Source organism: Nyctereutes procyonoides, unplaced genomic scaffold, assembly GCF_905146905.1.
Source record: "Nyctereutes procyonoides isolate TBG_1078 unplaced genomic scaffold, NYPRO_anot_genome, whole genome shotgun sequence".
Classification (NCBI taxonomy): Eukaryota; Metazoa; Chordata; class Mammalia; order Carnivora; family Canidae; genus Nyctereutes; species Nyctereutes procyonoides.
The window spans coordinates 4,400,981-4,423,302 of NW_026575082.1; the positions used below are offsets into that span (position 1 = coordinate 4,400,981).

General features: G+C 40.6%; 1 protein-coding gene across 1 annotated transcript in view; it reads right to left on the bottom strand.

Annotated features, from left to right (window-relative positions):
• The window catches only part of LOC129514440 (zinc finger protein 407-like), a 448,057-nt gene that overhangs the window by 414,736 nt on the left and 10,999 nt on the right, over positions 1–22,322 (bottom strand). Inside the window, exon 2 of the mRNA XM_055333001.1 lies at positions 262–5,004. Within this exon, the coding sequence (XP_055188976.1) occupies positions 262–5,004 (4,743 nt within the window). The remainder of the gene's footprint in view (positions 1–261; positions 5,005–22,322) is intronic.

The following is a 22,322-nucleotide window of genomic DNA, read 5'->3' on the forward strand; positions in this document are numbered from 1 at the left end:
AAAGGCATCAGAGGGGCAAGGCTTTTTGATAAAATGAAAAGAAATTTGTCCAACAAACTGCCTCGGAATCACTAAGGCCTAATTAACTTTGGAAATGTTATATGTCAACACTGACTTATGGCCGATGCCCAGAGTGCCACACAGCGGGTCATGTGAGCCAGGGTGACGGACAATGAGCAAATGCAGCATGGACCCCAGATCCCAACTTTACCCTCCACCTGCAGTTTACAGGTGAGCGCAGGTTTGCAGATGGGTACGTACCTGTATGAGTGCGAATATGCGCTAGAAATGCCATCGAGTTGCTACTTCGACACATCTTCCCGCAGTACTTGCAAACATTGCCCTGATTTTCTTCCCTCTCGCGGTTGATTTGCTCAGTGTCTTCCACTATGTACTTGTTCACCTCGCGGAGCAGTTCTTCATGCTGGCCTTTAATATGCAGAAATAAATTCTGCTCTGAATCAAAGGGCTCCGTACACTTGACACATTTAAAGGTGGCCCCGCCCTCTGGAAGCTCCTCTACACTGGCCTGCTCATTCCTCATGTGCCCAGCACTGGCCAGATGCTGATGAAGGTTGCTCTCAGTATAGAATGACTTTCCACACAGTAAACAATGGAAGTGTTTCTCCTTTGTAGGGTGTTTCATGGCTATGTGAACATTCAGTCCACTCAAGCCATCTGCTAAGAAGCCACAATCATCGCAACGAATTCGTGTGGATTCCCCAAAGGAGCCACCGTCAGATTTCTTCTTTTTCATACCTTGAGCACAGTCTTTCAAGGGCAATTCACTGATTCTCACCCCTGTTGTTATCAGACCCTCTTCAGACTGGTCTAACAATTCTCCATCTTCAGGGTTCTTTATCCTTATTATGGAAGAATCAAACCGGCCAAAACTATACATGGCCTGTCCTCTGTCATCAATACTGATTATAGTTTCATAGACATCATTACTTTCAACTGTGCTATCAGAAGCTGGACCGTCCTCTTCCAAAATAATTTTAGTTTCATGTTGGGAATTCATCAGAATTTCCTTGTTCTCCATAACTGGGTCTTCACCACTATCTTTCAAATCCTCTGGATTCTGCACACTTCCAACCTCTTTCTGACCACTGCTTTCCAGGTCCAGCTCCTGCCTTGTCCCCGTCATCACAACAGGCATGGTGCTTTCAGCCAGATGCCTTCCCCCTACACCAGGTCTGCCAAGGCCTTTCTCTGCATTCTCCCCCACCTCCCCAACATCTCTCTCACTAGGCGTGCTCGGATCACCAGTGTCATTCAATGTGCCACGGGCTCTCTCTACTGCCTCATAACCCAAAGTGGAGCTTCCTGAATTTTCATTCTGAAATCTGCTTGGGGAGCCACAATTAGAGGAAATATTAAAGGACACCATCTCCTCGGGTTTCAGAGCTTTATCCTTGGCCAGGGGCTGTTGGAAATTTCCACAGAATGAATGATCTTCAGTGAGATTAGATTCTTCTTCAGTCTCAATCTCTACAGAGTTGGGAGCACGGAGTATCTTAGACACATCTAGACTAGTATCCTCATCCAAAACACAAACATCAGCATTATTTTTAGATCTCAGAATTTCTTCAGATGGTTGGTCTGAAATTATCTGATATTCTTCAGAACTGTGTTGATGCTGCTCCTCTGGGATGATGATATTTTTGGACACATCTGCAGAACTTGCTTCTATGTCAGAAGAGGTTAAGTAAGACTGCCTTTTCATCTTGTGTTTCTCTGTGGCCGCGTGTCTGGTCATCTCTCGGCGAGTCACAGCATAGTAATCGCAGGCCATGCAATAAAAAGCAAATTCTTTTGTATGTTTCCGTTTTATGTGCAGTTCCAGAGAAGCAGAAGAGTGAGCATTAAAGTCACAGTGAACACACTTATTATCACCTGTACCCACACCATCTCTCTGGGAGCATGCATCCCCCTGCTGAGGAGGGTCCTCTGGTTCTAGAGACGTTTGTTCCTTTTTATCAGTCAGGTGACTGTTGACTTCCCCATCTGTAGAATGAAATACATTTTCAACTTCCACTTCAGTTGGATTTCCGTGCTCTGCTCCTGGCTTTTCTGAGGTGCACGTATCTGATTCAGCTGACTTATTAGCAAGTTCATCAGAACCTGCTGAGATGGCATTCCTTCTGCAGGCTTCCAGGTTACCCCCTTCGGGGCCAACAATGATATCTGAACTTTGCTTGCCATTTGCTTCTATTTCTACACGTCCTTTATGTTTCTTAGTGGCACAATGACGTTCCATATCTCCCTTGGTCACGGTATAATACTTACACACTTTGCATAAATAACTATACTGGTGACTGTGTTTCCGTCGAATGTGAACAGTCAGGTTTGTGATACTGGAGGCCAAGAGACCACAGTGAGAGCATGTCCGAGAGATGCTACCTTTGGGTCTCCCTCTCTTTGAAGTAGCAGTCAAAGCTACTTCACCCTCCCTGGCCATTACACCAGGCTGTGGCACTTCCTTGCTAGTCAGTACACTCTTTTCAAGACAGGAAGGCTCCTGCAACTGCACCCCTTCCATGTGGCCTTCTATTCTTCCATTTCCAGAAACGTGAAGCTCCTCTTTTCTGTCATTTGCACCTATACACACCCTTTCAATACACTCTTCAAAACTTAAGCCAATGTTGTTTTTCTTGGCATTTTCAAGATGCTTGCTTCTCTTAATGTGCTTCTCCATTCCCTCCTTGCTCAGCGAATAAAGATTACACGCTTTACAAAGAAAGTGGTAGTCCTGACCATGCCGGAGCTTTATGTGTCTCGTGAGAACAGTGGAGGACCTCGTTTTATAAAAACACTTCTTACACTGAAACTGAGGCTTACTTGAATGCCTTACTTCGTGTCCATGGTTCACCCTGGGCTTACCTGCTTCCTCCTGAGCTGTTTTACCTGACTCGCTCATTTGATCTTTCATGTTCTCAGATTCTAAAGAACTTAAGGGTAAGGTCTGCAAAGCCAAATCACTGTTAAAGGACTGAGAAGTCTTTGGTTGAACCAGTAAACAAACGTGCTTCTCGGCCATTGCGTGTTCTTCCAGGTCTTTCTCAGACAAGAAGAATAGATTGCAGGGAGCGCAAAGAAAACCCATCTTGTGCTTTTCCTTCATGTGGTCTCTGAGACTTAGTTCATCCTCAGAAATAAACGAACAGCACTGACACCTGAGGCCAGCGGCAGCGTGCTGGTGCTGGCTGTCATGTGAATGCCTGTCCAAGTCTCTCCTCGACGTGCTGGAAAAGTCACAGGCCTCGCAGTGAAGCTTCACCTCTCCAGGGGGGGCCCTCTCCCCGTGGGTCTTCAGCTCTGTCCTGTTTGTAGCCTCCTGACCACGGTCTGTACAAGTCCACATCTGACGATCGGCAGCTGGCCTCACCACCACGGAGCTAAAGGAGCACGCCCGATGGGAGCTTCTTTGGTCCTGCTTCAGGTCTGCACTTTCTGAGGAAGCCACACACACACTGTCGACACTGCCACTCGTTTCGACGTGTTTGGCCACGGACTCTGCCTCACTTGTCTTCACCTGGGTTCTAAAGTGTTTCATGTACATCCTCTGGGTGTCATTAGCTGCTCTTTTACTAATTCCTAAGAGATTAAATCTTTTCTTGGCCTGGCCTTTTAAGGTAAAAGTGCCAGTCCGTCTTCGGAAGCTACTGCCCAAGGTGAGGATGTTTCGCTCGGGTCTGGGTCTTGAGCTTGCGCTGACACTGTGTGCTGCCTGTAAGGTATTTTTGGTAGATTCAAATTTCTCTAGGAGACCCTCTGAACTGACCAAAGCTCCTAACTTTTTATTTTTATCCTGGTTTTCAGTGTTTCGAGCTATGCCAAGGGAAGTAACGTTTTCTTCGATGATCTCTACTTTTTCTGATGAAGTATTCCTGGATGGCATCATTTCAACAAGCAGCTCACTGCTACTTCCACTTTGCTTAGAAATGTTTCCTCGGAAATCTTTAAATTTGCTTCCAACATTTCGTAATCCTTTTGAATCACCTGTCTTTGCTATTGGTTTAGAAGCTCTTGGTTTTACGCGAACATTTTTTGTTCCCATGGCACATGGTTTCTTAGGGAAGGGCTGTTTTGTTAAGATCTGTACAAATCCTCCACGAGCGGCAAGATTCTGACGTCGGAGATGCGTTTTGCCGAGATAATGGGCATTCAACAGGTTTTCTTCCACACACTGAAAGCCACAGAGATCACAAGAAAAGACTTGCTGTGGCCCATGTGTCTGTCTGACATGCAAATGCAATGCTGCACTGCTCTCTGCTTTGTGGCTACAGTGACAGCAGGTATGTTCCATAGATTGTTGCGTATGACATTCAGCATGTTTTTCCAAATCAGGGCAAGAAGAAAACAAATGACCACATACGCTGCACTTGAAAACTGAATCTACATTTCCAATGGTACAACTAACACTGATCTCTTTCAGGGGGAAAGGAGATTCTCTTTCCGGATCAAGGGAAACCATTTCCTGAGCAGATTTTTTTTCAGTGTCTATTTTCGGAGAAACAGCATCCACAGTGCTAAGACTGCAAGGTGGGGAGAAGGCATTGGGAAGACGCGTGCCTCCATCTGGGCATTCATTCAAGAGGGTCTTCCTCGCTGTCTCACCTAACGGAATATGCCCTTCTGGGACCATGCTTGCAGAAGTTTCTAGCCTGTGAATGCCCTGTTCTTCAGGCTCCAGGTGCTCTGCCTCAGCTGATAATTTCATTCGTTTGGAAGCATGTTTGTTTCCGTCTTCCACCACAGCGACACTGCCAAAGTGTGAGGATTCTGGAAAACCTCTTTTGCTGGTGGGATTCTCTGAGGAATTTGGGATCACGTCAAATACAGGCCCACAATCAACATCATGAGATGAAGTACTTCTCAAGTCTTTTGCTTCTTTGTTGATATTTTCATCCTCATCATTCTCCGGCTTCTTCTCAGTATCCATCATTAATAACGTACCGGTGACGTTGCTTATGTCAGGGCGGCTCACTTGGCACTCATAACCTGTGCACAAAATAAACATGGTATTAAACCTCTCAACGTAGAGAACACACACGCACATATTTTGTCCAAAAGTCAACATAAAGTGACATGCTGAGTGAAAAAATATCACAGCCTCAATATTTCCTTTTTATTGAGATGAACTTGATGCTGTGTGTCAAGTCCTTATGAAAAGTTCAAAGTCAGATGTGGGAAACACCACATCACCACACTGTTGGTTCAGGAAGCAAGACTATGGCATCTCTGACTGAAGAAGTGTTCTCAACTAGCTTGCAAAAAAACTCCCATGAGTCAATTCTCTCTACTAGTACATTTCAGTTTACTTTTTTTTTTTTTTAAATGGAGAAACCGTCTTCTCAAATTTTATTTCAGCAAACCCCTGTCTGTAAAACAGATTAAACAAAACTGCTGTGACTCAAGCCAGGAAGTCAGGCCTTCCCCTCTGCAGCCTCCCAACCAAAGCCCAAGCTCCAGTGTAAAAGGAAATAACAACTGCTTCATCCTTTGCCCCTACAGCAAAGAGACTTACCATTATTTTCTAAATATATCTTATTAACAACATACACATTCTCATCACACATCACTATTCCTGCTCAAACTTTCCTACCAATGAAAAGCCACTCCTGTTCCCACTGTCAATCACCAGTTTCCTTATCTAATAGCCATTCTGTACCGTCTGAAGGTTAATGACAAACAGAAATGTCAGCAGGAAAGCAGGATTAATGAAGAAAATTTTGGGGAGAGAAAAGAATCTCACTGAATAAAATGCTTTAAAATCAATAATATTGATTTTATTTTTCATTATGCTATTTAATTCAATTAAAACATATCATTTTCCATTTACTTTACACCAAGATTGGAATTTTCAGCCAAATGCCATTGGATTTGATGTGAATAAAAAACCGTAAAATATTATGGCCTCAAAACTAATGAGAACTACTTTTAACTATTTTAACTACTTTTTTCATAACAATGACAAACCAAATAAAGGCTGTTGCTTTGACTCTGTGAAAAGTGGGGAACAAAATATATTTATGTGACACCAAAAGCAACAAAAGAAAAAATGGATGAATTGGGCTTTATCAAAATTGAAAACTTCAAATGACTGTATGCTTCAAAGGCCACAATCAAGAAAGTGAAAAAAATAACTGACAAAATCGGAAAAACTTTTTACATATATCTGACACAGGACTTAATCCAAAACATACAGAGAACTCTTACAACTCAATGATAAAAAGATGAGCCAATTTCTAAATGAGCAAAAGGACTGACTATACATTTCTCCAAAGAAGGTAAACAGCCAAAAAGCACATGAAAACATACTCCGTATCAGCTGTCATTAGAAAAATGCAAATCAAAACCATAATGTAATACCATTTCATACTCATTAGAACAGGTAGAATCAAAAGGTCAGTTAATAACAGGTATTAGTAAGAATGTGGACGTGGAGAAGTCAGGAAAATCACAAAAAGGCTAGTGGGGACAGAAGAGGGTGACGCCACTTTGGAGAAGAGTCTAGTGGTTCCTCAAATGGTCAAATGTGGAGTTACCATGCAGAGCATCAATTGCACTCCTAGGGATACACCCAAGAAAAGTGAAAACATATGTCCTTGCAAAAACTTGTACACAAATGTTTACAGCAGTATTCTTCACAATAGCCAGGAGGTGGAAACAATCCAAATGTCCATCAAGAAACTAATGGAAAAACAAAGTAAGGTACATCCATATCCACATAATGGGACTTTGGCTACATAAAGGAATGAGGTACTGACATTCACCACAGTCTGCATTGCCTCAGAAATGCTAAGTGAAAGTAGCCAATTACAAAAAACTACATAGCGTAAGATTCCTTTCACAGGAAATGTCCAGAATCGGCACATCTATAGATATAGAAAGCAGGCCAGTGGTTCCTTAGGTGAGGAGCAAGACAGGGGGTGAAAGCTAAAGAACACAGGGTTTCTTTCTGAGGTAAGGAGCGTGTTCTAAAATTCACTGTGGTGATGGTTGCACATGTCTGTGAAGATACATAAATCCATTAAATTAGAGTTCAAATGGATAAAATGTATAATATGTAACTATCTCAACAAAGCTGCTTAAAAATTCTAAATTTACATATATAATCTAAAACACAAAAACATATTGTATTTGGTACTGTGTTATAATAACAGAGTGTACCATTCTTGTAAAAGAGTAAAAAAGATAAATGTACATAGTTTCACCACACTTATAAGAGGTTTACCATTTCTCCAGTATGCAATACAGAAAATAAATTAAGTAGGAGGTTAATAGATGTTTGGGCAGGAAAAACATACCCCTGGTCAAATACCTTTAGGCAACTCTGGTTTGAACCAAAGTTTCTTTACCACAGGATGTCTCAGCACATAAGCATTTCTCAAACCAATTTCATTACAGAACTCATTACTTATAAAGAATCAAGAGACCACAGGTTCCAAAGAACCCTTTAGAAAATGCTCCTTTAAATAAAGTATTGGTTCTGCTAGTCAATATTCGTAATTAAAGAGCAAAGGGGGGTGGGGGGTGGGAATGAATCATGCATCTGTCCCAAAAACAGTATTCTTGGTTGTAGATACCAGAACTACAGCAAAGAACACAAAATCTCTGCCTTACACTGTAAAGGATATGACATTTTTTTTAATAGAAATATTTCCCAATCCAGAACATCCACCTCTAGTCAAAAAGAGTCACAGGGACTGGATTTACTCTCATGCATTAGACAACTAAAAAAGAAAAAAACAGACAAAATCTATGAAACAACATCATAACACTTTGGACATCAGAAACTAAAGGATTCAGGGCACCTGGGTGGCTCAGTGGTTGAACGTCAGCCTTTTGGCTCAGGTCTTGATCCCAGGGTCCTGGGATAGAGAGTCCTGCACCAGGTTCCCCGTGGGGAGCCTGCTTCTCCCTCTGCCTATGTCTCTGCCTCTCTACCTCTCATCAATAAACAAATAAAATCTTTAAAAATTTAAAAAAAAAAAAAGGAAAGAAAGGACAGTGATCAGAGATGAGATGCAAATAAGAGAAGTCCCAGCTTCCAGCCTGGAGAAAAGACCCAGGCCACAGCACAGCAATGGGGATCTCATTCAGAGCCCAGGGGTCTCCCAACAGAGTCAAGGGACAGCTAGAGTCTGTCGCGTAGAGTCAGAGAAGGGAGAAGCACCAAAAAAGAACAGTTCAGAGACCTGCAAGGGGCCCCTCATGAATGTCCCTATCAAAATAGAGAACATGCCATCTTCTTATAAAATTCTTCTCCTGCCCCTCACACTCACTCCTTGGTAACTCCCCCTCCCTGAGACAACCACTCAGTTGCCCAGTATTCTTCTGCAATGAATTAGTCTTGCCTGTCCTGAAGTTCATAGAAGTGGAATAGAACAACAGGCCTTTTGGGGGAAAGGAAGGTCTGCCTCCTTTGCTCAATACAATGTCTTTATTGCATGTATTAACAGTGCATGTGTTCCACTTTGGTGCTGAGCAGTATTCTGCTGTATGGATATACCACAATTCCGTCGATGGACACCTGAGCGGTTTCCTCCTCTTTGGCTATTATGATAAAGCCACTATGAATATTCTTTGCAAAGTCTTTTTATGGACATATATTTTCACTCCTTTTGTGCAAACACCTAAGCATAGTAATACTGAACTACAGGAGCAGAGGTGTATGATAGCTTTATGAGAAACAATCTGACTGATTTTCAAAGTGGCTGTGCTGCTCTACACAGCCACCAGCAATGTCAAGCATTTTGACTAATCCATACATTCTCGCCAATATTTGATGCTGTCAGTCTTTGCAATTTAAGTCATTCTGGTAGGTGTGTATGGCTTTAATCTGCATTTCCCTGACAGCTAGTGATGGTGATAAATACTTTGTTATGTGTTTTATGAAATGTTTGTTAACCTTTTGCCCACTTCTTACACAGGTTGTCTATTTTATTATTGAGCTGGAGGAGATGTTTATGTGTTCTGAATATAAATCACTTGTCAGATACATAGTTTCACAAATATTTTCTTCCTTTTCACTTTATTAATGTCTTTTGATATGCAAAAGTTTTAAATTTTGATGAAATCAATTTTTTCCTGTTCTGGTTATTTATATGTCTGGTTTATTTTTGTCTTCCCATGCTAGAAAGTAAGGACATGGTTTATTTTATCCACCTTTATATCCCAAGAGCCTAGAACAATTCCAAGCACATATAAGGTACTAGAATAAGCAAATATTTCATTGTGCTATAAAAAAATGTCTCTTCCATACAAAAAAAAAGTCTCTTCTCTGAGTATTTATAGGTAAAATGAAAAATATCTGAGGTATACCTCAAAAGAGTCGAGCAGAGGGACACAGTGAAGGCTATGTGGTGATAAAGATTAATGCTGAGTGACAGTTACATGGAAATTCAATATACTATTCTATCACCTTTTGTATAAGTCTGTATATGTACATGTTTGAAAATGTCCATAGCATAACTTATGTTTAATTCTTTTTAATGTTTTGCCTAAAATGGTGTGAATTCTCTTCCTTTCATTTTTTTTCAAGATTTTTATTTATTTATTCATGAGAGACAGAGAAAGAGAGAGAGGCAGAGATGCAGGCAGAGGGAGAAGCAGGATGGAGACGCAGGCAGAGGGAGAAGCATGGCTGCAAGGAGCCCAATGTGGGACTCGATCCCGGGACTTCAGGATCATGCCTTAGGCTGAAGGTAGCGTTAAACCGCTGAGCCACCCAGGGATCCCCAATTCTCTTCCTTTCAATGATGACTCCAGCCATCTCTTACCCTTCCAACACTGCTATGGCATACTACTCTACTACCTTCACTGTGGACACTAGCAGGAGTTTCATCTTTAGAAGTATATGCATAGAACAACCACTAACTCACACATACCTAAGCAGAATGAATGTTCTGATGATGGCACCTACTAATACATTTTTGAGACAAAAGAGTGACCACTGCATTAATGTGTACACGCAAAATAATGAAATCCTTTATCTTCTATAGAATGCCTCCAAAATTTTAAAACAAAAGGAGAAATATTTCTACACTTGTTATTACCCAACTGATTTTTTAAAGTAATGAAATAATTCAACATCTTATTTTATCAAGAAAGAACAAACATTCAACAAATATATACCTAGTGAAGGGAACTATCGTGCTACAGATGCGTTCTTTGCCCTCACCAGGCTCTTGTTCTGTTATGAGCCATGTCACATACACACAAAGGAACTCTAATACAAGGCCACATATGAACATGTGTGACAGGAACTAAGATCTACAGCTGTATCAATGAGCAAGGAATCATACTTCCAAGCAGAGTATCTGGCCAAATAGCAGAAATATTATATGAGCTACGGCTTGAGGAAATTGAAACTACTTTTTTCTTTTTTTGACAGAGCAGGTAGCAGCAGTGAAACAACTCAAGTAGAAGAAAGGGATTAGGCAAAGCCACACAACACCCGCAATGCAAGCATGCAAGACTGCTGCCTGCAGTCCAGAAAGCCACAGTGCTGATTTTCTACTATACAAAAGCAGGGGGTCAACCGAAGACCATGTCACACAAGGCTATGAACTGAAAGTTGGAATTTATTCAGTAGTGCCAGTGAGGAATCACCGAAACACAGCAGTACTTTAGGATGATTAATTTTTCAATATGCAGGACACACCACAGGTAGAAAAATTATACACGCAGAGAGAGTGTCTTCCAATAGTTTAAGTTACAAGGTCCAGAACTGGAATGATGTCAGTAAAATGATTTAATAAATATCTTAAAGTGATCTAAAGGGGATTAAACAGAAGTGAGAGCATTCATGCTAATGTAAATTAAACAAAAGAGTCTTCAACAGAAAGATTATGAGAACAAGCACCAAACTGCCAATGGAGATGGGGGAGAGAATCCAACTCACCCAGCTACGACAGTTTAAGTGCTCATTTTTCTGGAGGCAAATTTCATTCATTCGCTCAACAAACATTTATGGAAAGCCAACCAGAAAGTACCTTTAATTTTCTCAGAAACAAAGCAAATGAACAAGTAAGGGACTCACTGCCAAACAGCAGTAAGTAAGAAATAATCTCTGTTTCTTCGCAAAATACTGGTACCAGTGGAGAAAGAAAATGAGTCTCATACATCCTCCCAGAGTAAAGTTTCAAGACTCAGAACACCCAGGAGGGGTCTATGCTAAAGTAATGGGATACAGTATTAAACCCATCTTCTGAAAGCATGTTTCCTATACAAATCCATTAATTACCATTCAATACATATCCTCACTGTGCCACAAAGATTCTTAAACACGTAATTCCATGCACTTTATCTCCTTATCCAAATTCCCAACCAGTTGTTCCCTGACTTAAAAAAAAAAAAAGAAAGAAACAAGTAAGCTGCATGTAACTTTATCATCTTCAATTCGCCTATAAATTATTACCTCACCAAGAATCTGTCATAAAAGTAAGTTCCTGCTCTAATTGACACAGTCTCTGCCATGGTTTAAAATTCTTTAAAAAGTTGCAAGACAGAAATCAAGACACTCCTTTACTTTTTTTAAAAAACACTCACATACTCTTTAAGAACAAAATAAAACAAATCAATAGCAGCCTTCTGATGACACCTGGTGGCCAGTGCTCACAGGAAGTTTCTTTCAGCCTTTGAAAGAAAGAACTTCACAAATACAGGAGAAGGGTGATTACTGAACCATTTCACAAGCTCTTTACTCTGGGCAGAGTGCCCGAAGTCTCTCCCTTCACCTTCCTCACTTCGGGTGTACTCTTCACCCTTTCCAAACTCATCTTTATTTCTCTCTTCATCCCTTTTCTCTATTCTGACACTTACATATTAAGTGAGCTCGAGCAACTGGCTCGTGCATGCTCCTGCTTTCTCTTACACGCTCACAGACACCTCTCACTGGTGTGACAAAGCCACCCATGCTAGAAACCACCCCTCCTGTTTCCACTCCATGGCACCTCACCCTTCATCCTTCCTGCATTCACCCCAGTTAGTGGTGCAAGCAGTGTGAGGTGAGTACCTGTTGGCACTAGGCCAACAGCAAAATCACAGCAGGGGACACGTGTGTGCAGCATGGCAGGTGCGCACATACATGCATATATAAAAACTCCCAATGGTCTTTTGTCCTTTCCTTTTGGGGAGTTCAAAAAAGGATGAACTCCAAAAGTCATTAAGATCTGACAGTAGGTATTCTCTCCTCCCAGAAGGACAGGGTAAGGCAGGTAAGACTTCCTACAAGTCTATCATGAGCTGCAAAGGTCACAGGTGAATGGGACAGGAATACATGGAAACCAGTGGACTACTCAGATCTCTTCTACCTGCCACTTCCAACCAGACTTACCATTATGCTATCATCTAAATGAATAAAGTATCACCCAATCCATTTTTGGAGTTGCAATTTGTAACAGAGACCACAACATAAAAAAAAAAAAACTCAATTTTCTATGAAAATGCTCTAAGTTGAATGAATTCTTCCATGACAAGAGAGTATAATTTAGCACCCTAAAATCCATTCACTAGATAACACCAGAGGCAGCTTTACCACTAGGAATGGATATATCCACAGTCATGGTTTGTGCACCATCAGACCAGTGCATGAATACTTCGGTCCAGTAAAACCCACGTCCTTGTCCAGAGAACAGGCACAGTGCATTCTTACATAGTAAGTTGGTAAACATGTCCATTTCCTCACCCAGAAAAAGGCCTGTGGTAGTTTAAAATGAGTCCACAGATTGTCTGATACTCCCTTCAAAGGACAAAAACCTCATTCTTTCCCCTCGGTGTGGGCTGGCCTCACTGACCTGCTTGTAAGTGGAAGTGACGGTGTCTGACTCCAGAGAGCAGGTCATGAAAGGCACAGGCTCTCTGTGGGCCCCCTCTCTGGCCTGCCTGCTGTGAGGACATTCACGCAGCCTCTGTGTGGAGCAGGAGACTAAGCTCCCATCATGGGCCGGAGAGGAACACAGGGCTCCTACCAGCCGGCGAGCAGCTACTCCAGCACCAAGTCAGACCGCCGATGACCACTGCACCCATAACAACCTGACTGCTGGAGAAACCAGGAGCCAGAACCTTCCCAATCCACAGAACCAGGAGTAACAGATGCTTGTTGCTTTAAGTCACTGAGTTTTAACATAATTTGTCACATAGGGACAGAGAACTAATAGAATGCCCTTCTGTCCACCTTGTCAAAAACAACAATGGCTCAGTTTCACCCTCCTTTACGTGTATGTTCTATACACTTCCTTTCTTATGTGCTCTAACCTTTAACCACAGAATCCTCTGTGCTAGCACATTAAGATTAAGGTACACAAGAGGGGATCAGTACGTGTTCACTGAAATACATTGTATAATATGCATGTCAAGAGCAGAAATCTTATCAAACTTCTGTAAGATTTTATAACTTTAATCAACTGACATTTATACCTCTTTCACTACCAAAACCAGATCTGATACAGCTTACAATGAAAAACTGATATAACAAAGTCAAGAGTTATTAAAGAGCTAACTAATAAAGAGATGAGGAAGAGTCCTAAATTTAGATTTGTATGGAATAAAAGGAATGTCTTAATGGTTCCTGAAAAACCTGCTCATTTTGGAAGAAGACACTCACTTGTATAGGCCCCAGGGATTGCTCAGAGAGCAACCTGCCCCATAACTAACGGTAGCCATGAGTTCCTTTCCAGCTAGACTCTGAAATGTTAGCAGCCTACATTCCTAACAGTCGCGAAATCCAATGGGGCAGCTCACATGGTGAACACATGCATTGGCCACAGGCCACGTGACCCCCTCCTTCCCCTAGCAGGACACATGCAAGCTCAGAAGATCCAGGGGACACTGGTCACAGGACTCCTCATACCTGATTAAGTTCCAACTCCAAAGTATCTCATGTACCACGTTTAGCTTAGTCCCAACAAAGAACCTTCCCCGGCCAGTGTCCAGGGACACACTGAACAAGGAGGCCCCAACTATGTGCTCCCCAGCCCAAATGGTAGGAGTAAAGTAAAACTACCTGACGGAGAAAAAAATTCTCACTCAAATCAGAACAGAATTTTGCTTCTATTCTAGGGAAACATGTTTTATTTCCAATATCCAATTCACTTTTGCCTGCAAGTTAAAAATTAGAATATGTGCTTGGTACCTATGGTAGAGCTAAAACAATCACTAAAAAACCATACTAATAGGGATCAAACATGGTGACCACAACAGAAGAAAAAGACCATCATCCCTTTGATTACCAAAGAGTTCCACCTTTCCAACACTACTTACAAAAATGTATTAAAATCAACATAAAACAACAAACCATGCGGCAAGATAAACTGTAAAAGTAGCTCAGCCTTCTTACCTGGCTATTTCTTTTTTTTTTTTTTTTTAATCTTCCTACACTTCAAGTACTATTTTCCAAATACATTAAATTGATTCAGTAATAAAGTTAATTTTATGATAATCTTATATCAACCATCTCTGACAAATGCAGCTTTTTGTAGTCAGAAATATTTTACACAAAATGTTAAAATTTAATATATCTTTCACAACGGATTTTTTTAAAATCAACGCTTGTTAGTATTTCTACCAATTTTTAAAAATTTATTTTAAAGAAATAAAATTTTTATTGGAACAGGAAAACAGTTTAAAAGAAGGGGAATGAAGACTCTGAGTAGAGAATGAAAAAGTTCAATGCCATTAAAAGCAGACGCACAGGATCGTTGGTATCTTATGCCATTTGAAAAGGTTGTTTTATTATCAATGTAACTAATCACAATGAAACCATCTCTTACAACTAAAGACATTATAATGAATTTTCTTTACAACTGCAGAGAAATGGGATTTGCTGTTTCACATCAAATAGAACAGGCTATATAAATTCTTCTTCCTATTTATTGTAAAATATAATTTCATCTATAAAATCAGTCATGAAATATTAAAACTGAAACAACAGAATTTATATCCTTTACTTAATTTAGTTTAAACGGTCTATTCACTAAAAAAAGGGGGGGAGGTATATGTGATAGAGCCCCTATACTTTCTCATTAAGTGTTTCCATTAGACCCTTTATTTTCAAGAATTTATAATACAGCCATAAAAAAAGCATTCCATGATAAAAGTTAGTATACTTTACTCAAATTTGCCTTTTATCTTTATCAAAAGGCAAGAGAATGAAATGAAGCACATGGCATACTGAAAGCTGAGGAACGAGGAGGAGGAGAATAAAAAGAAACACGTAATCCATTTACTCTAAAAATTTTAAACACTAGTGAAAGAGAACATTAAAGTACAAAGAAGGAAGCCTTTGTTTTCATCCCAAGCTTCCCAACAATAGGCTGCAGCCCGCGTGGCGACCACCGACCACTGCACCTAAGCCTCAGCGTCCTGGGCCAGAGGGGAGGGGAGGAGGAAGAAGACCCCTGCGTTCAAGGAGAAAACCCCTCAGTGACAGTAAGGAGCCATATCACACTCAACCAATAGAAAATGAACTCTTAGGTATGGATTTCTTTTTTTTTTTTTTTTCATTCCAGCAGAAAAAACAGGAAGAAAAAAGGGATTTCCAAATTGCGAATCTGGGAGAAATACAACAAAAACCCACGTAGAGACACGTTCCAGAGCTCTTGCTGAGACCACATCACCAGGTCCACTGGGAAGGGGGCCGGGGGGGGGGTTACAATGGCTCATCAGAGAGCTGCAGGGAAAAAAGACAGAAACTGCTAATTTGGGAAGAAATCTGGAAAACACTGTAATTCCAAATGTCAATAAGCTAACACACGATATAAAAACTATCAAGTCTCAGAACATGTGGAATATAAATTATTAGGTATCAAAGATCTGAGTGCTAAAAAAGTATATTTAGAAAGGAGAAAAGGCTTCAGTATTAAATTTTTTAAATGGAGGTAGTTTTAACCAAGTCCATTTATATACCAAAGTTAATAGTTTTTTTTTATTTCCTCTGGGTGGCAAAATTATGGGTCACTTTTCTTCCTCCTGGCATTTTCCTATACTTTCTAAAACATATTACTTTGGGAAGACGACTGACAGGGATGCTTTTTTAAAAATCTCTACATACGGTTGAATGGAAATTGACCACTCTCAGAAAAAGAAAAGAAAAGTGGGCGGGGGGTGGAGGTGACTGGGTGACGGGCACTGAGGGGGGTAATTGATGGGATGAGCACTGGGTGTTATTCTATATGTTGGCAAATTGAACACCAATAAAAAATAATTTTTTTAAAAAAAGAAGCTCTAAGACAGAAACACATTTATGATTGTGGTTCTTGGACTAAACTCTGAATCAAAATAAATAAAGGGAAAGATATGGGGGGCTTATTAAAAAGTAAATGTCTGAGGAAGCACTCAGAGACCTTACACTGACACTCAAGAACAGAGGGAGGTGGGCAGAAACAATTAACACACCCTTAGCACCAGATCTTGGCCCCTAACACCACTCCCACTAAAAGGAACTTGGCAGCCTCAAGAAATGGCAGATTCTAGGGCTGGGGCAAAGTAGGTGTACAATATGAGCCTAGAACATTTTATTATGTCAAAAAGTGGAGAAATGTTTTTTTTTAAGATTTATTTATTTATTCATAGAGACACAAAGAGAGAGAGAGAGGTAGAGACACAGACAGAGGGAGAAGCAGGCTCCATGCAGGGAGCCCGACATGGGACTCGATCCCGGGTCTCTAGGATCATACCCTGGGCCGAAGGCGGCGCTAAACTGCTGAGCCACCTGGGCTGCCCGAGAAATGTTTAAAAAAGACGATGATGATGATGTAACACAGACACAAGAGTCAGGTGGAAGGGCTCCTCCTGGCCAAATCTGGGACAATGTGAGCACCAAATAATTAAGCACCATTAGACACACGAATGGACAAGTCCATGTTCATAGTTGGCAGATGGATGAACCGATGGGAAAAGACAGCCTTGTGTATATAGCAGGATGCTGAGGGCCGACTGGTAAATATGGAGGGAGTGAAGAAGATAGAAAGTCATACTAGCAAAGACTGCATCAGGCAAGAATCATCAATGGATGCTAAGTCTAGGGTGGGGAATCATCCTGATATGTAGAATGTTTGAATGGTATGAAAGCATTGCCCCAAAAACTGCTTATCAGTTTCAAGGAAAGAATTTTTTGAAAACCTCAGTAATTGTCTAGTGGATAAATCAGCAACAGCTGTGAAATTAATATTTTCAAGGAAAGGCAGAGAGACATAGTGTGCCTCCAGACAGAACACCCTGAGAAGGACAGGACACACATGCACCATTCAGGTGAGAATGCAAAACCTGCAGTTAATCAAGAGGAAACAGTAGACAAACACAAAGTGAGGAATATTTTATTTTAAAAAGATTTTAAAAAGAAAAAAAAATGGAGAGGACTACATTCCTCACCAATGTCAATGTCGTAAAAGACAAAGACTATGGAAACATTCCAGATTAGAGGAGGCAAAGGAGAGAGGACAACTGAATGCAATGCCTATTCGCAGACTGAATCCTGTGATGGCAAGGAAAAATGGTATTAAGGACATTTTAGGTCAACTGACGAAAAAGACTGTGATGATTAACTGTATGTATTAGCTAACTGGGTTAAGGGATGACCAGATCGCCAGTAATACATTACATCTGGGTGTGTCTATGAGGCTATTTCTGGAAGGGACAGCATTTGAATCAACAGACTGAGTAAAGATCACCCTCACCAATGTAGGTGGGCATCACCCAATCTGCTGAGAGCCTAAATGGAACAAAAAGACAGAAGGAGGGCAAATTTGTTTTTGGGTTTTTGGTTTTTGTTTTTAGATTGAGCTGGGACATCCATCTTCTCCTGCCTTAATACTCCTGGTTCTCAGGCTTTTAAAAATCAGACTGAATCAAACCATCAGCTTTTTCATGTCTCCAGCCTGCAGAAAGCAGACTGTGGGGCTCTTAGACCCCGCAGTCGTGTAAGCCAACCCCTATAAGACAGGGGCTCATCTGTATACACACATATATGTGAGCCTACTGTTTCTCTGAAATCCTGACACACATTTTTGTATAGAGTGGTTCCGGAGGAGAATATTAAAGGATAAATTTTCTAACTTGGTTCTGGGATTTCTAGAATTGGCTCTCTAATCTGATTGGATTAAAAGATGCTAATGATTCTGTTTTCAGTGTAAAAAGAATGCTTATACTTGGTCTATGATGAGAACTGATTACAGATACACAAAATACCTGCATTGGATACTCCTAATCAACCACTTATATGAATCAAAGCGCTAAGTGACTCTGTAACATTTCTGAAAAACCAAGGAATATAATGACTGGTTGGTTGGCCCAAATGTTGCTGGACAAAATGAAAGAAAATGATGAGCCCAAATGTTGCCGGACAAAATGAAAGAAAATGATGAGCCTGGAGAGTCAAGTCCCAGCTCAAGCACTGCGTAAATGACCTGAGAGCTTCCAAGTGTGCCCTGCAGGAAAGCCTGATCTCCTACAGCTGCAGGGCTGAAAGTGCTGCCTATCAAATGCTGAACATCCTTCAGAGATTGGCTAGATCCAAAAGCAAGGTGAATGGGCAGCCTCTCAGGGGTACACGGCTACTCTGAGAGTGCTAACTGGGAAGGATCCAAGCCCCAAACCCTGGGATGGGGACATGAAGGAAGACCCTAATAAAGCTGGGGATGCTGAGTTCCTAAACTCTGATGCATCTTCTCTGCCAGAGAAAGAGGTCTTCCCAACCCCAGTAGTGCCCCCATGCCAATTCCTATTATAAATGTCATTTTCTGTGTCTACATTTAATATGCCATTGGTTCTGTTTCTGTGGAGAGCCCCAATATAAGTACTAATGTGAATTTATATAATTAAATGCTTTAATTATATAGGGGAATATACTTATTTCTAGAAAATATACACTTAAGAATTTATGGGTAAAGGGTCATAATATAGTTAATTTACTTTCAAAAAAGTTCAGGGAAAAAAGGGTGTGTGTACACACACACGTAAAGAGAGTGTACACACTCTCCAAATTATCTCCAAATAAAAAGTAAAGAAAAAAAACAAAAAAGAGTTTGTTTCAAATAGATGGCTTACAAAGATCTCTGCCACATCTCTAGGAACTGTCAGGGGATCAAATATATATAAAGCTTCTTAAAGAAAAAAAAAAGATCACTTTCTTAGACTTGACAGAAAACTACATAGGAACTAGCAGCTCCCATTTAGACTTCACTTCCAATTGAGGGCCCACTGCAAATTATATCCTTCCTAGTGTAGCTGTGTCTCTGTACTAAAACGTTTTGGGGTTTGTTATAAAGATTTTATTTATTTATTCATGAGAGACACAAAGAGATGCAGACGTAGGCAGAAGAAGAAGCAGGCTCACCACAGAGAGCCTGATGTGGGACTCAATCCCAGGACCCAGGGGTCACGAACTGACCCCAAGGCAGACGCTCAACCACTGAGCCACCTGAGTGCCCCTGTACTAAAAAGTTTTGACTCCTTTGCCATTAGAGGGAAAAAACTACTTGTTGGTATCTGTTGATTCCTGTCCACTTGTAGTTTCCACACCAGCCTTAAAAAGTTCTGGGAGATGCCAACGCCAACAGAGTGTCATACTTCAGAGGAGTATGAAGTATTTTCCTATTCCTAGCAAAGCTGGTTAATGTATGTTCAATCTTACAAAATTTCAGTGGTATCAACCATCTGCAACAGATAAACCTTCCTCGTGTCCCAAGCAAAAGGCCACGAACCAGCTAACACATCAGTTTCCTGACAGAGGCATGATGTATAACGGCACACTGTGATAACATGCGGCTAAGAGGCATCACAAGACTTCCTGCATCCTTATATCCGGTCAGCACCGTTTCCATCTTCTGTCCTTGGACACCTGAGCTCTGTCCGTACCATCTAGTCCAATTCTCTGCAACTAAGAGCCGCTTGCAATCATACACACCTGTGGATTCTTTCATTGCCCTAGAAGGTTCTCTCTGCAACTACTCTGCCATTCATTACAAAGTGCTGGCATTCTTCTATAACTTTTCTTACCCCTTTTCTCATGATTTACACCTGGTAAAACTTCATTTCCATTTTCAAGTTTCCCTCCAAATTCTCCTTCTGACTTCGATTTTGCTGTTTTTCATTAAACCTCTGTGTCTCTCACATCTCACTGTTAACTAGGATGACAAATGAGAAGGTTAGCCCCACATCAAGGTATCAGGTTCTCTGCTCTGCAGGGAGTCTGCTTCTCCCTCACTGCACCTCCCTTCACTCATGCACACATGCTCTCAAAAAAATAAAATCTTTAAAATAAAAAAATGAATAAATGAGAGGTTAAATAACCTCCAAACTGTCTTTTATAAATGATTATTTTTCACTTGATGGGATGAGCACTGGGTGTTAGGCTATATGTTGGCAAATTGAACTCCAATAAAAAAAAATTTAAAAAAAAATAACAAGTATGAATTCAATTTCTGCAATAAATTCAGCAATATTCAGTTATCTGCATTTTTCTTAAAAAAAAGAATATTTTTGGACCATTTTAACATACTTCTTTTGTTTTACCTGATGTGGTACAAATTAGGAAAATAAATTCATCACAAATTCTATCACCTTTATTTTTCCTGCCTGCTTTTATTTATCCTGCCTGCTGACATGGGTGTTAATGAATGCAAAAAATAAAATATGGTTAAAGAAAGGAGAGAAAACTGGACTATATACAAAGATAGACTCTTCAAAAGGAAAACCAAGAAGACTGTTTCAGTTTCAATGTCTACAGTGCATAAGACTTGTCTACAAAATTCTGGAACACCTGAAATAAGAAGCTCCATTCTCACCTTAAAAGACAAATGTTAACACAGACTTAAAGTATTAATTTGTACACCAGGAGACAAGCTACCAAAATGACTGTAGAGGTTAAAACCTAAGGTGATATAAGTGCAATGTCTTAGGTAAATTCTAGAACTTTAAAACCAATTGTGAGGGGAGTGAAAACATGCTTGGGCTACTTCCTCAGTCACAGGGATGGCAGAGGCACCCCTCCAACAAAGTACCCCCTCCTGTTGACAGTGCCCAAAATGCCCCCACGGTGGCACCCTACACACACTTAGGAAAAGAATATGGGCAACTGGAAGAATAAGAGGGAAATGTGAGTGAGTTCCCCACTGCCCTTCTTCCTAATACACCCAAAATCATTTAAATCAGTGATTCAGTGGTGCTTCTCAGCTCCTTCCAAGCCTCACTGTCCTCTGGGAGTTTGGGCCAGGGGGTTACCATCAAGGGCTTTCTCTGCTGGAGTATCAGCGTGTTTCAGGATTCCCCTTCATGCCACGCTCTTGGCTTCTGCAGGCCCACCGCTCACTAACTCTAGGAGATGCTGCTTCACGCAGTCTGCAAATGGTTAAGACACACTGTTTTTGTGATCCCTCAGTGACCACAAACACAGACATGAGGAAAACAGAATAACAACATTCTTAATAGGAAAATGTTGCAAGCCAAAGCCTCCTCAGACACAGTGTGTCTGCTAGTTTCCAGGTGACTGCATTTATTTCTATTCAAATTTTATGGATGAAGCACTGAAGTTACTAAAAAATAGAGTTTCTCATGTGAACAATATTTCCCAAGTGCAACAGAAAATCACTAATGGCATTTTAAAATAAAGTTACATACCACAAGCAAGGATTTTTAAATAAGTACATATTACTCAACCACGGATAGGAAAAAAACACAGGACCAACCTAGGACTTCACATATATTAATATATTACTTCTTATGACAAGGTCCAGTTTTAAAAAAAATGTGAGATTAAAATACTGGGGTATAAAATATAGCAAAAACAAGTAGGCAAATGACTTAACCCTTGGAAAACTCTACATCATATCTTATTCATTTACTAATTTCTTTTAATTATATAAATGCTTAAAAAAATCAGTAGGAATCAATAAGGATTCTCAGCTCTGAGTTCATTCTGAAACAAGAATGCTCTGAAAATCAGTCCCCTCCCTGCTATTGGCAGCCCATTTGGGCTGGTCTCACAAAGTCCCATTTATGGATATTCACATGTGGGTAGGAGCTTCCTTCAGATCACACATCTATGAAACAGGGCAGAATGATAAAAGACCCCAACTCTGTAATATCATGCTTCCACATTCCAAGGAACAGATCACAGAACTGTATCTGTGGAGGAGGATAACTACAGAATACTAGTTTTCTACATATTCACAACCTGCTTTTCCTTTTTGATTTGGATACAGAAGCTAGAACCAACGCAGCAAGAAGGTAACACCTAACACCTTTACTATTGTAATATAAGTGAGTTTAAAAATGGGTCAAGCACAAACACAGAAGTTTGTGCCTCACTCTTGAAG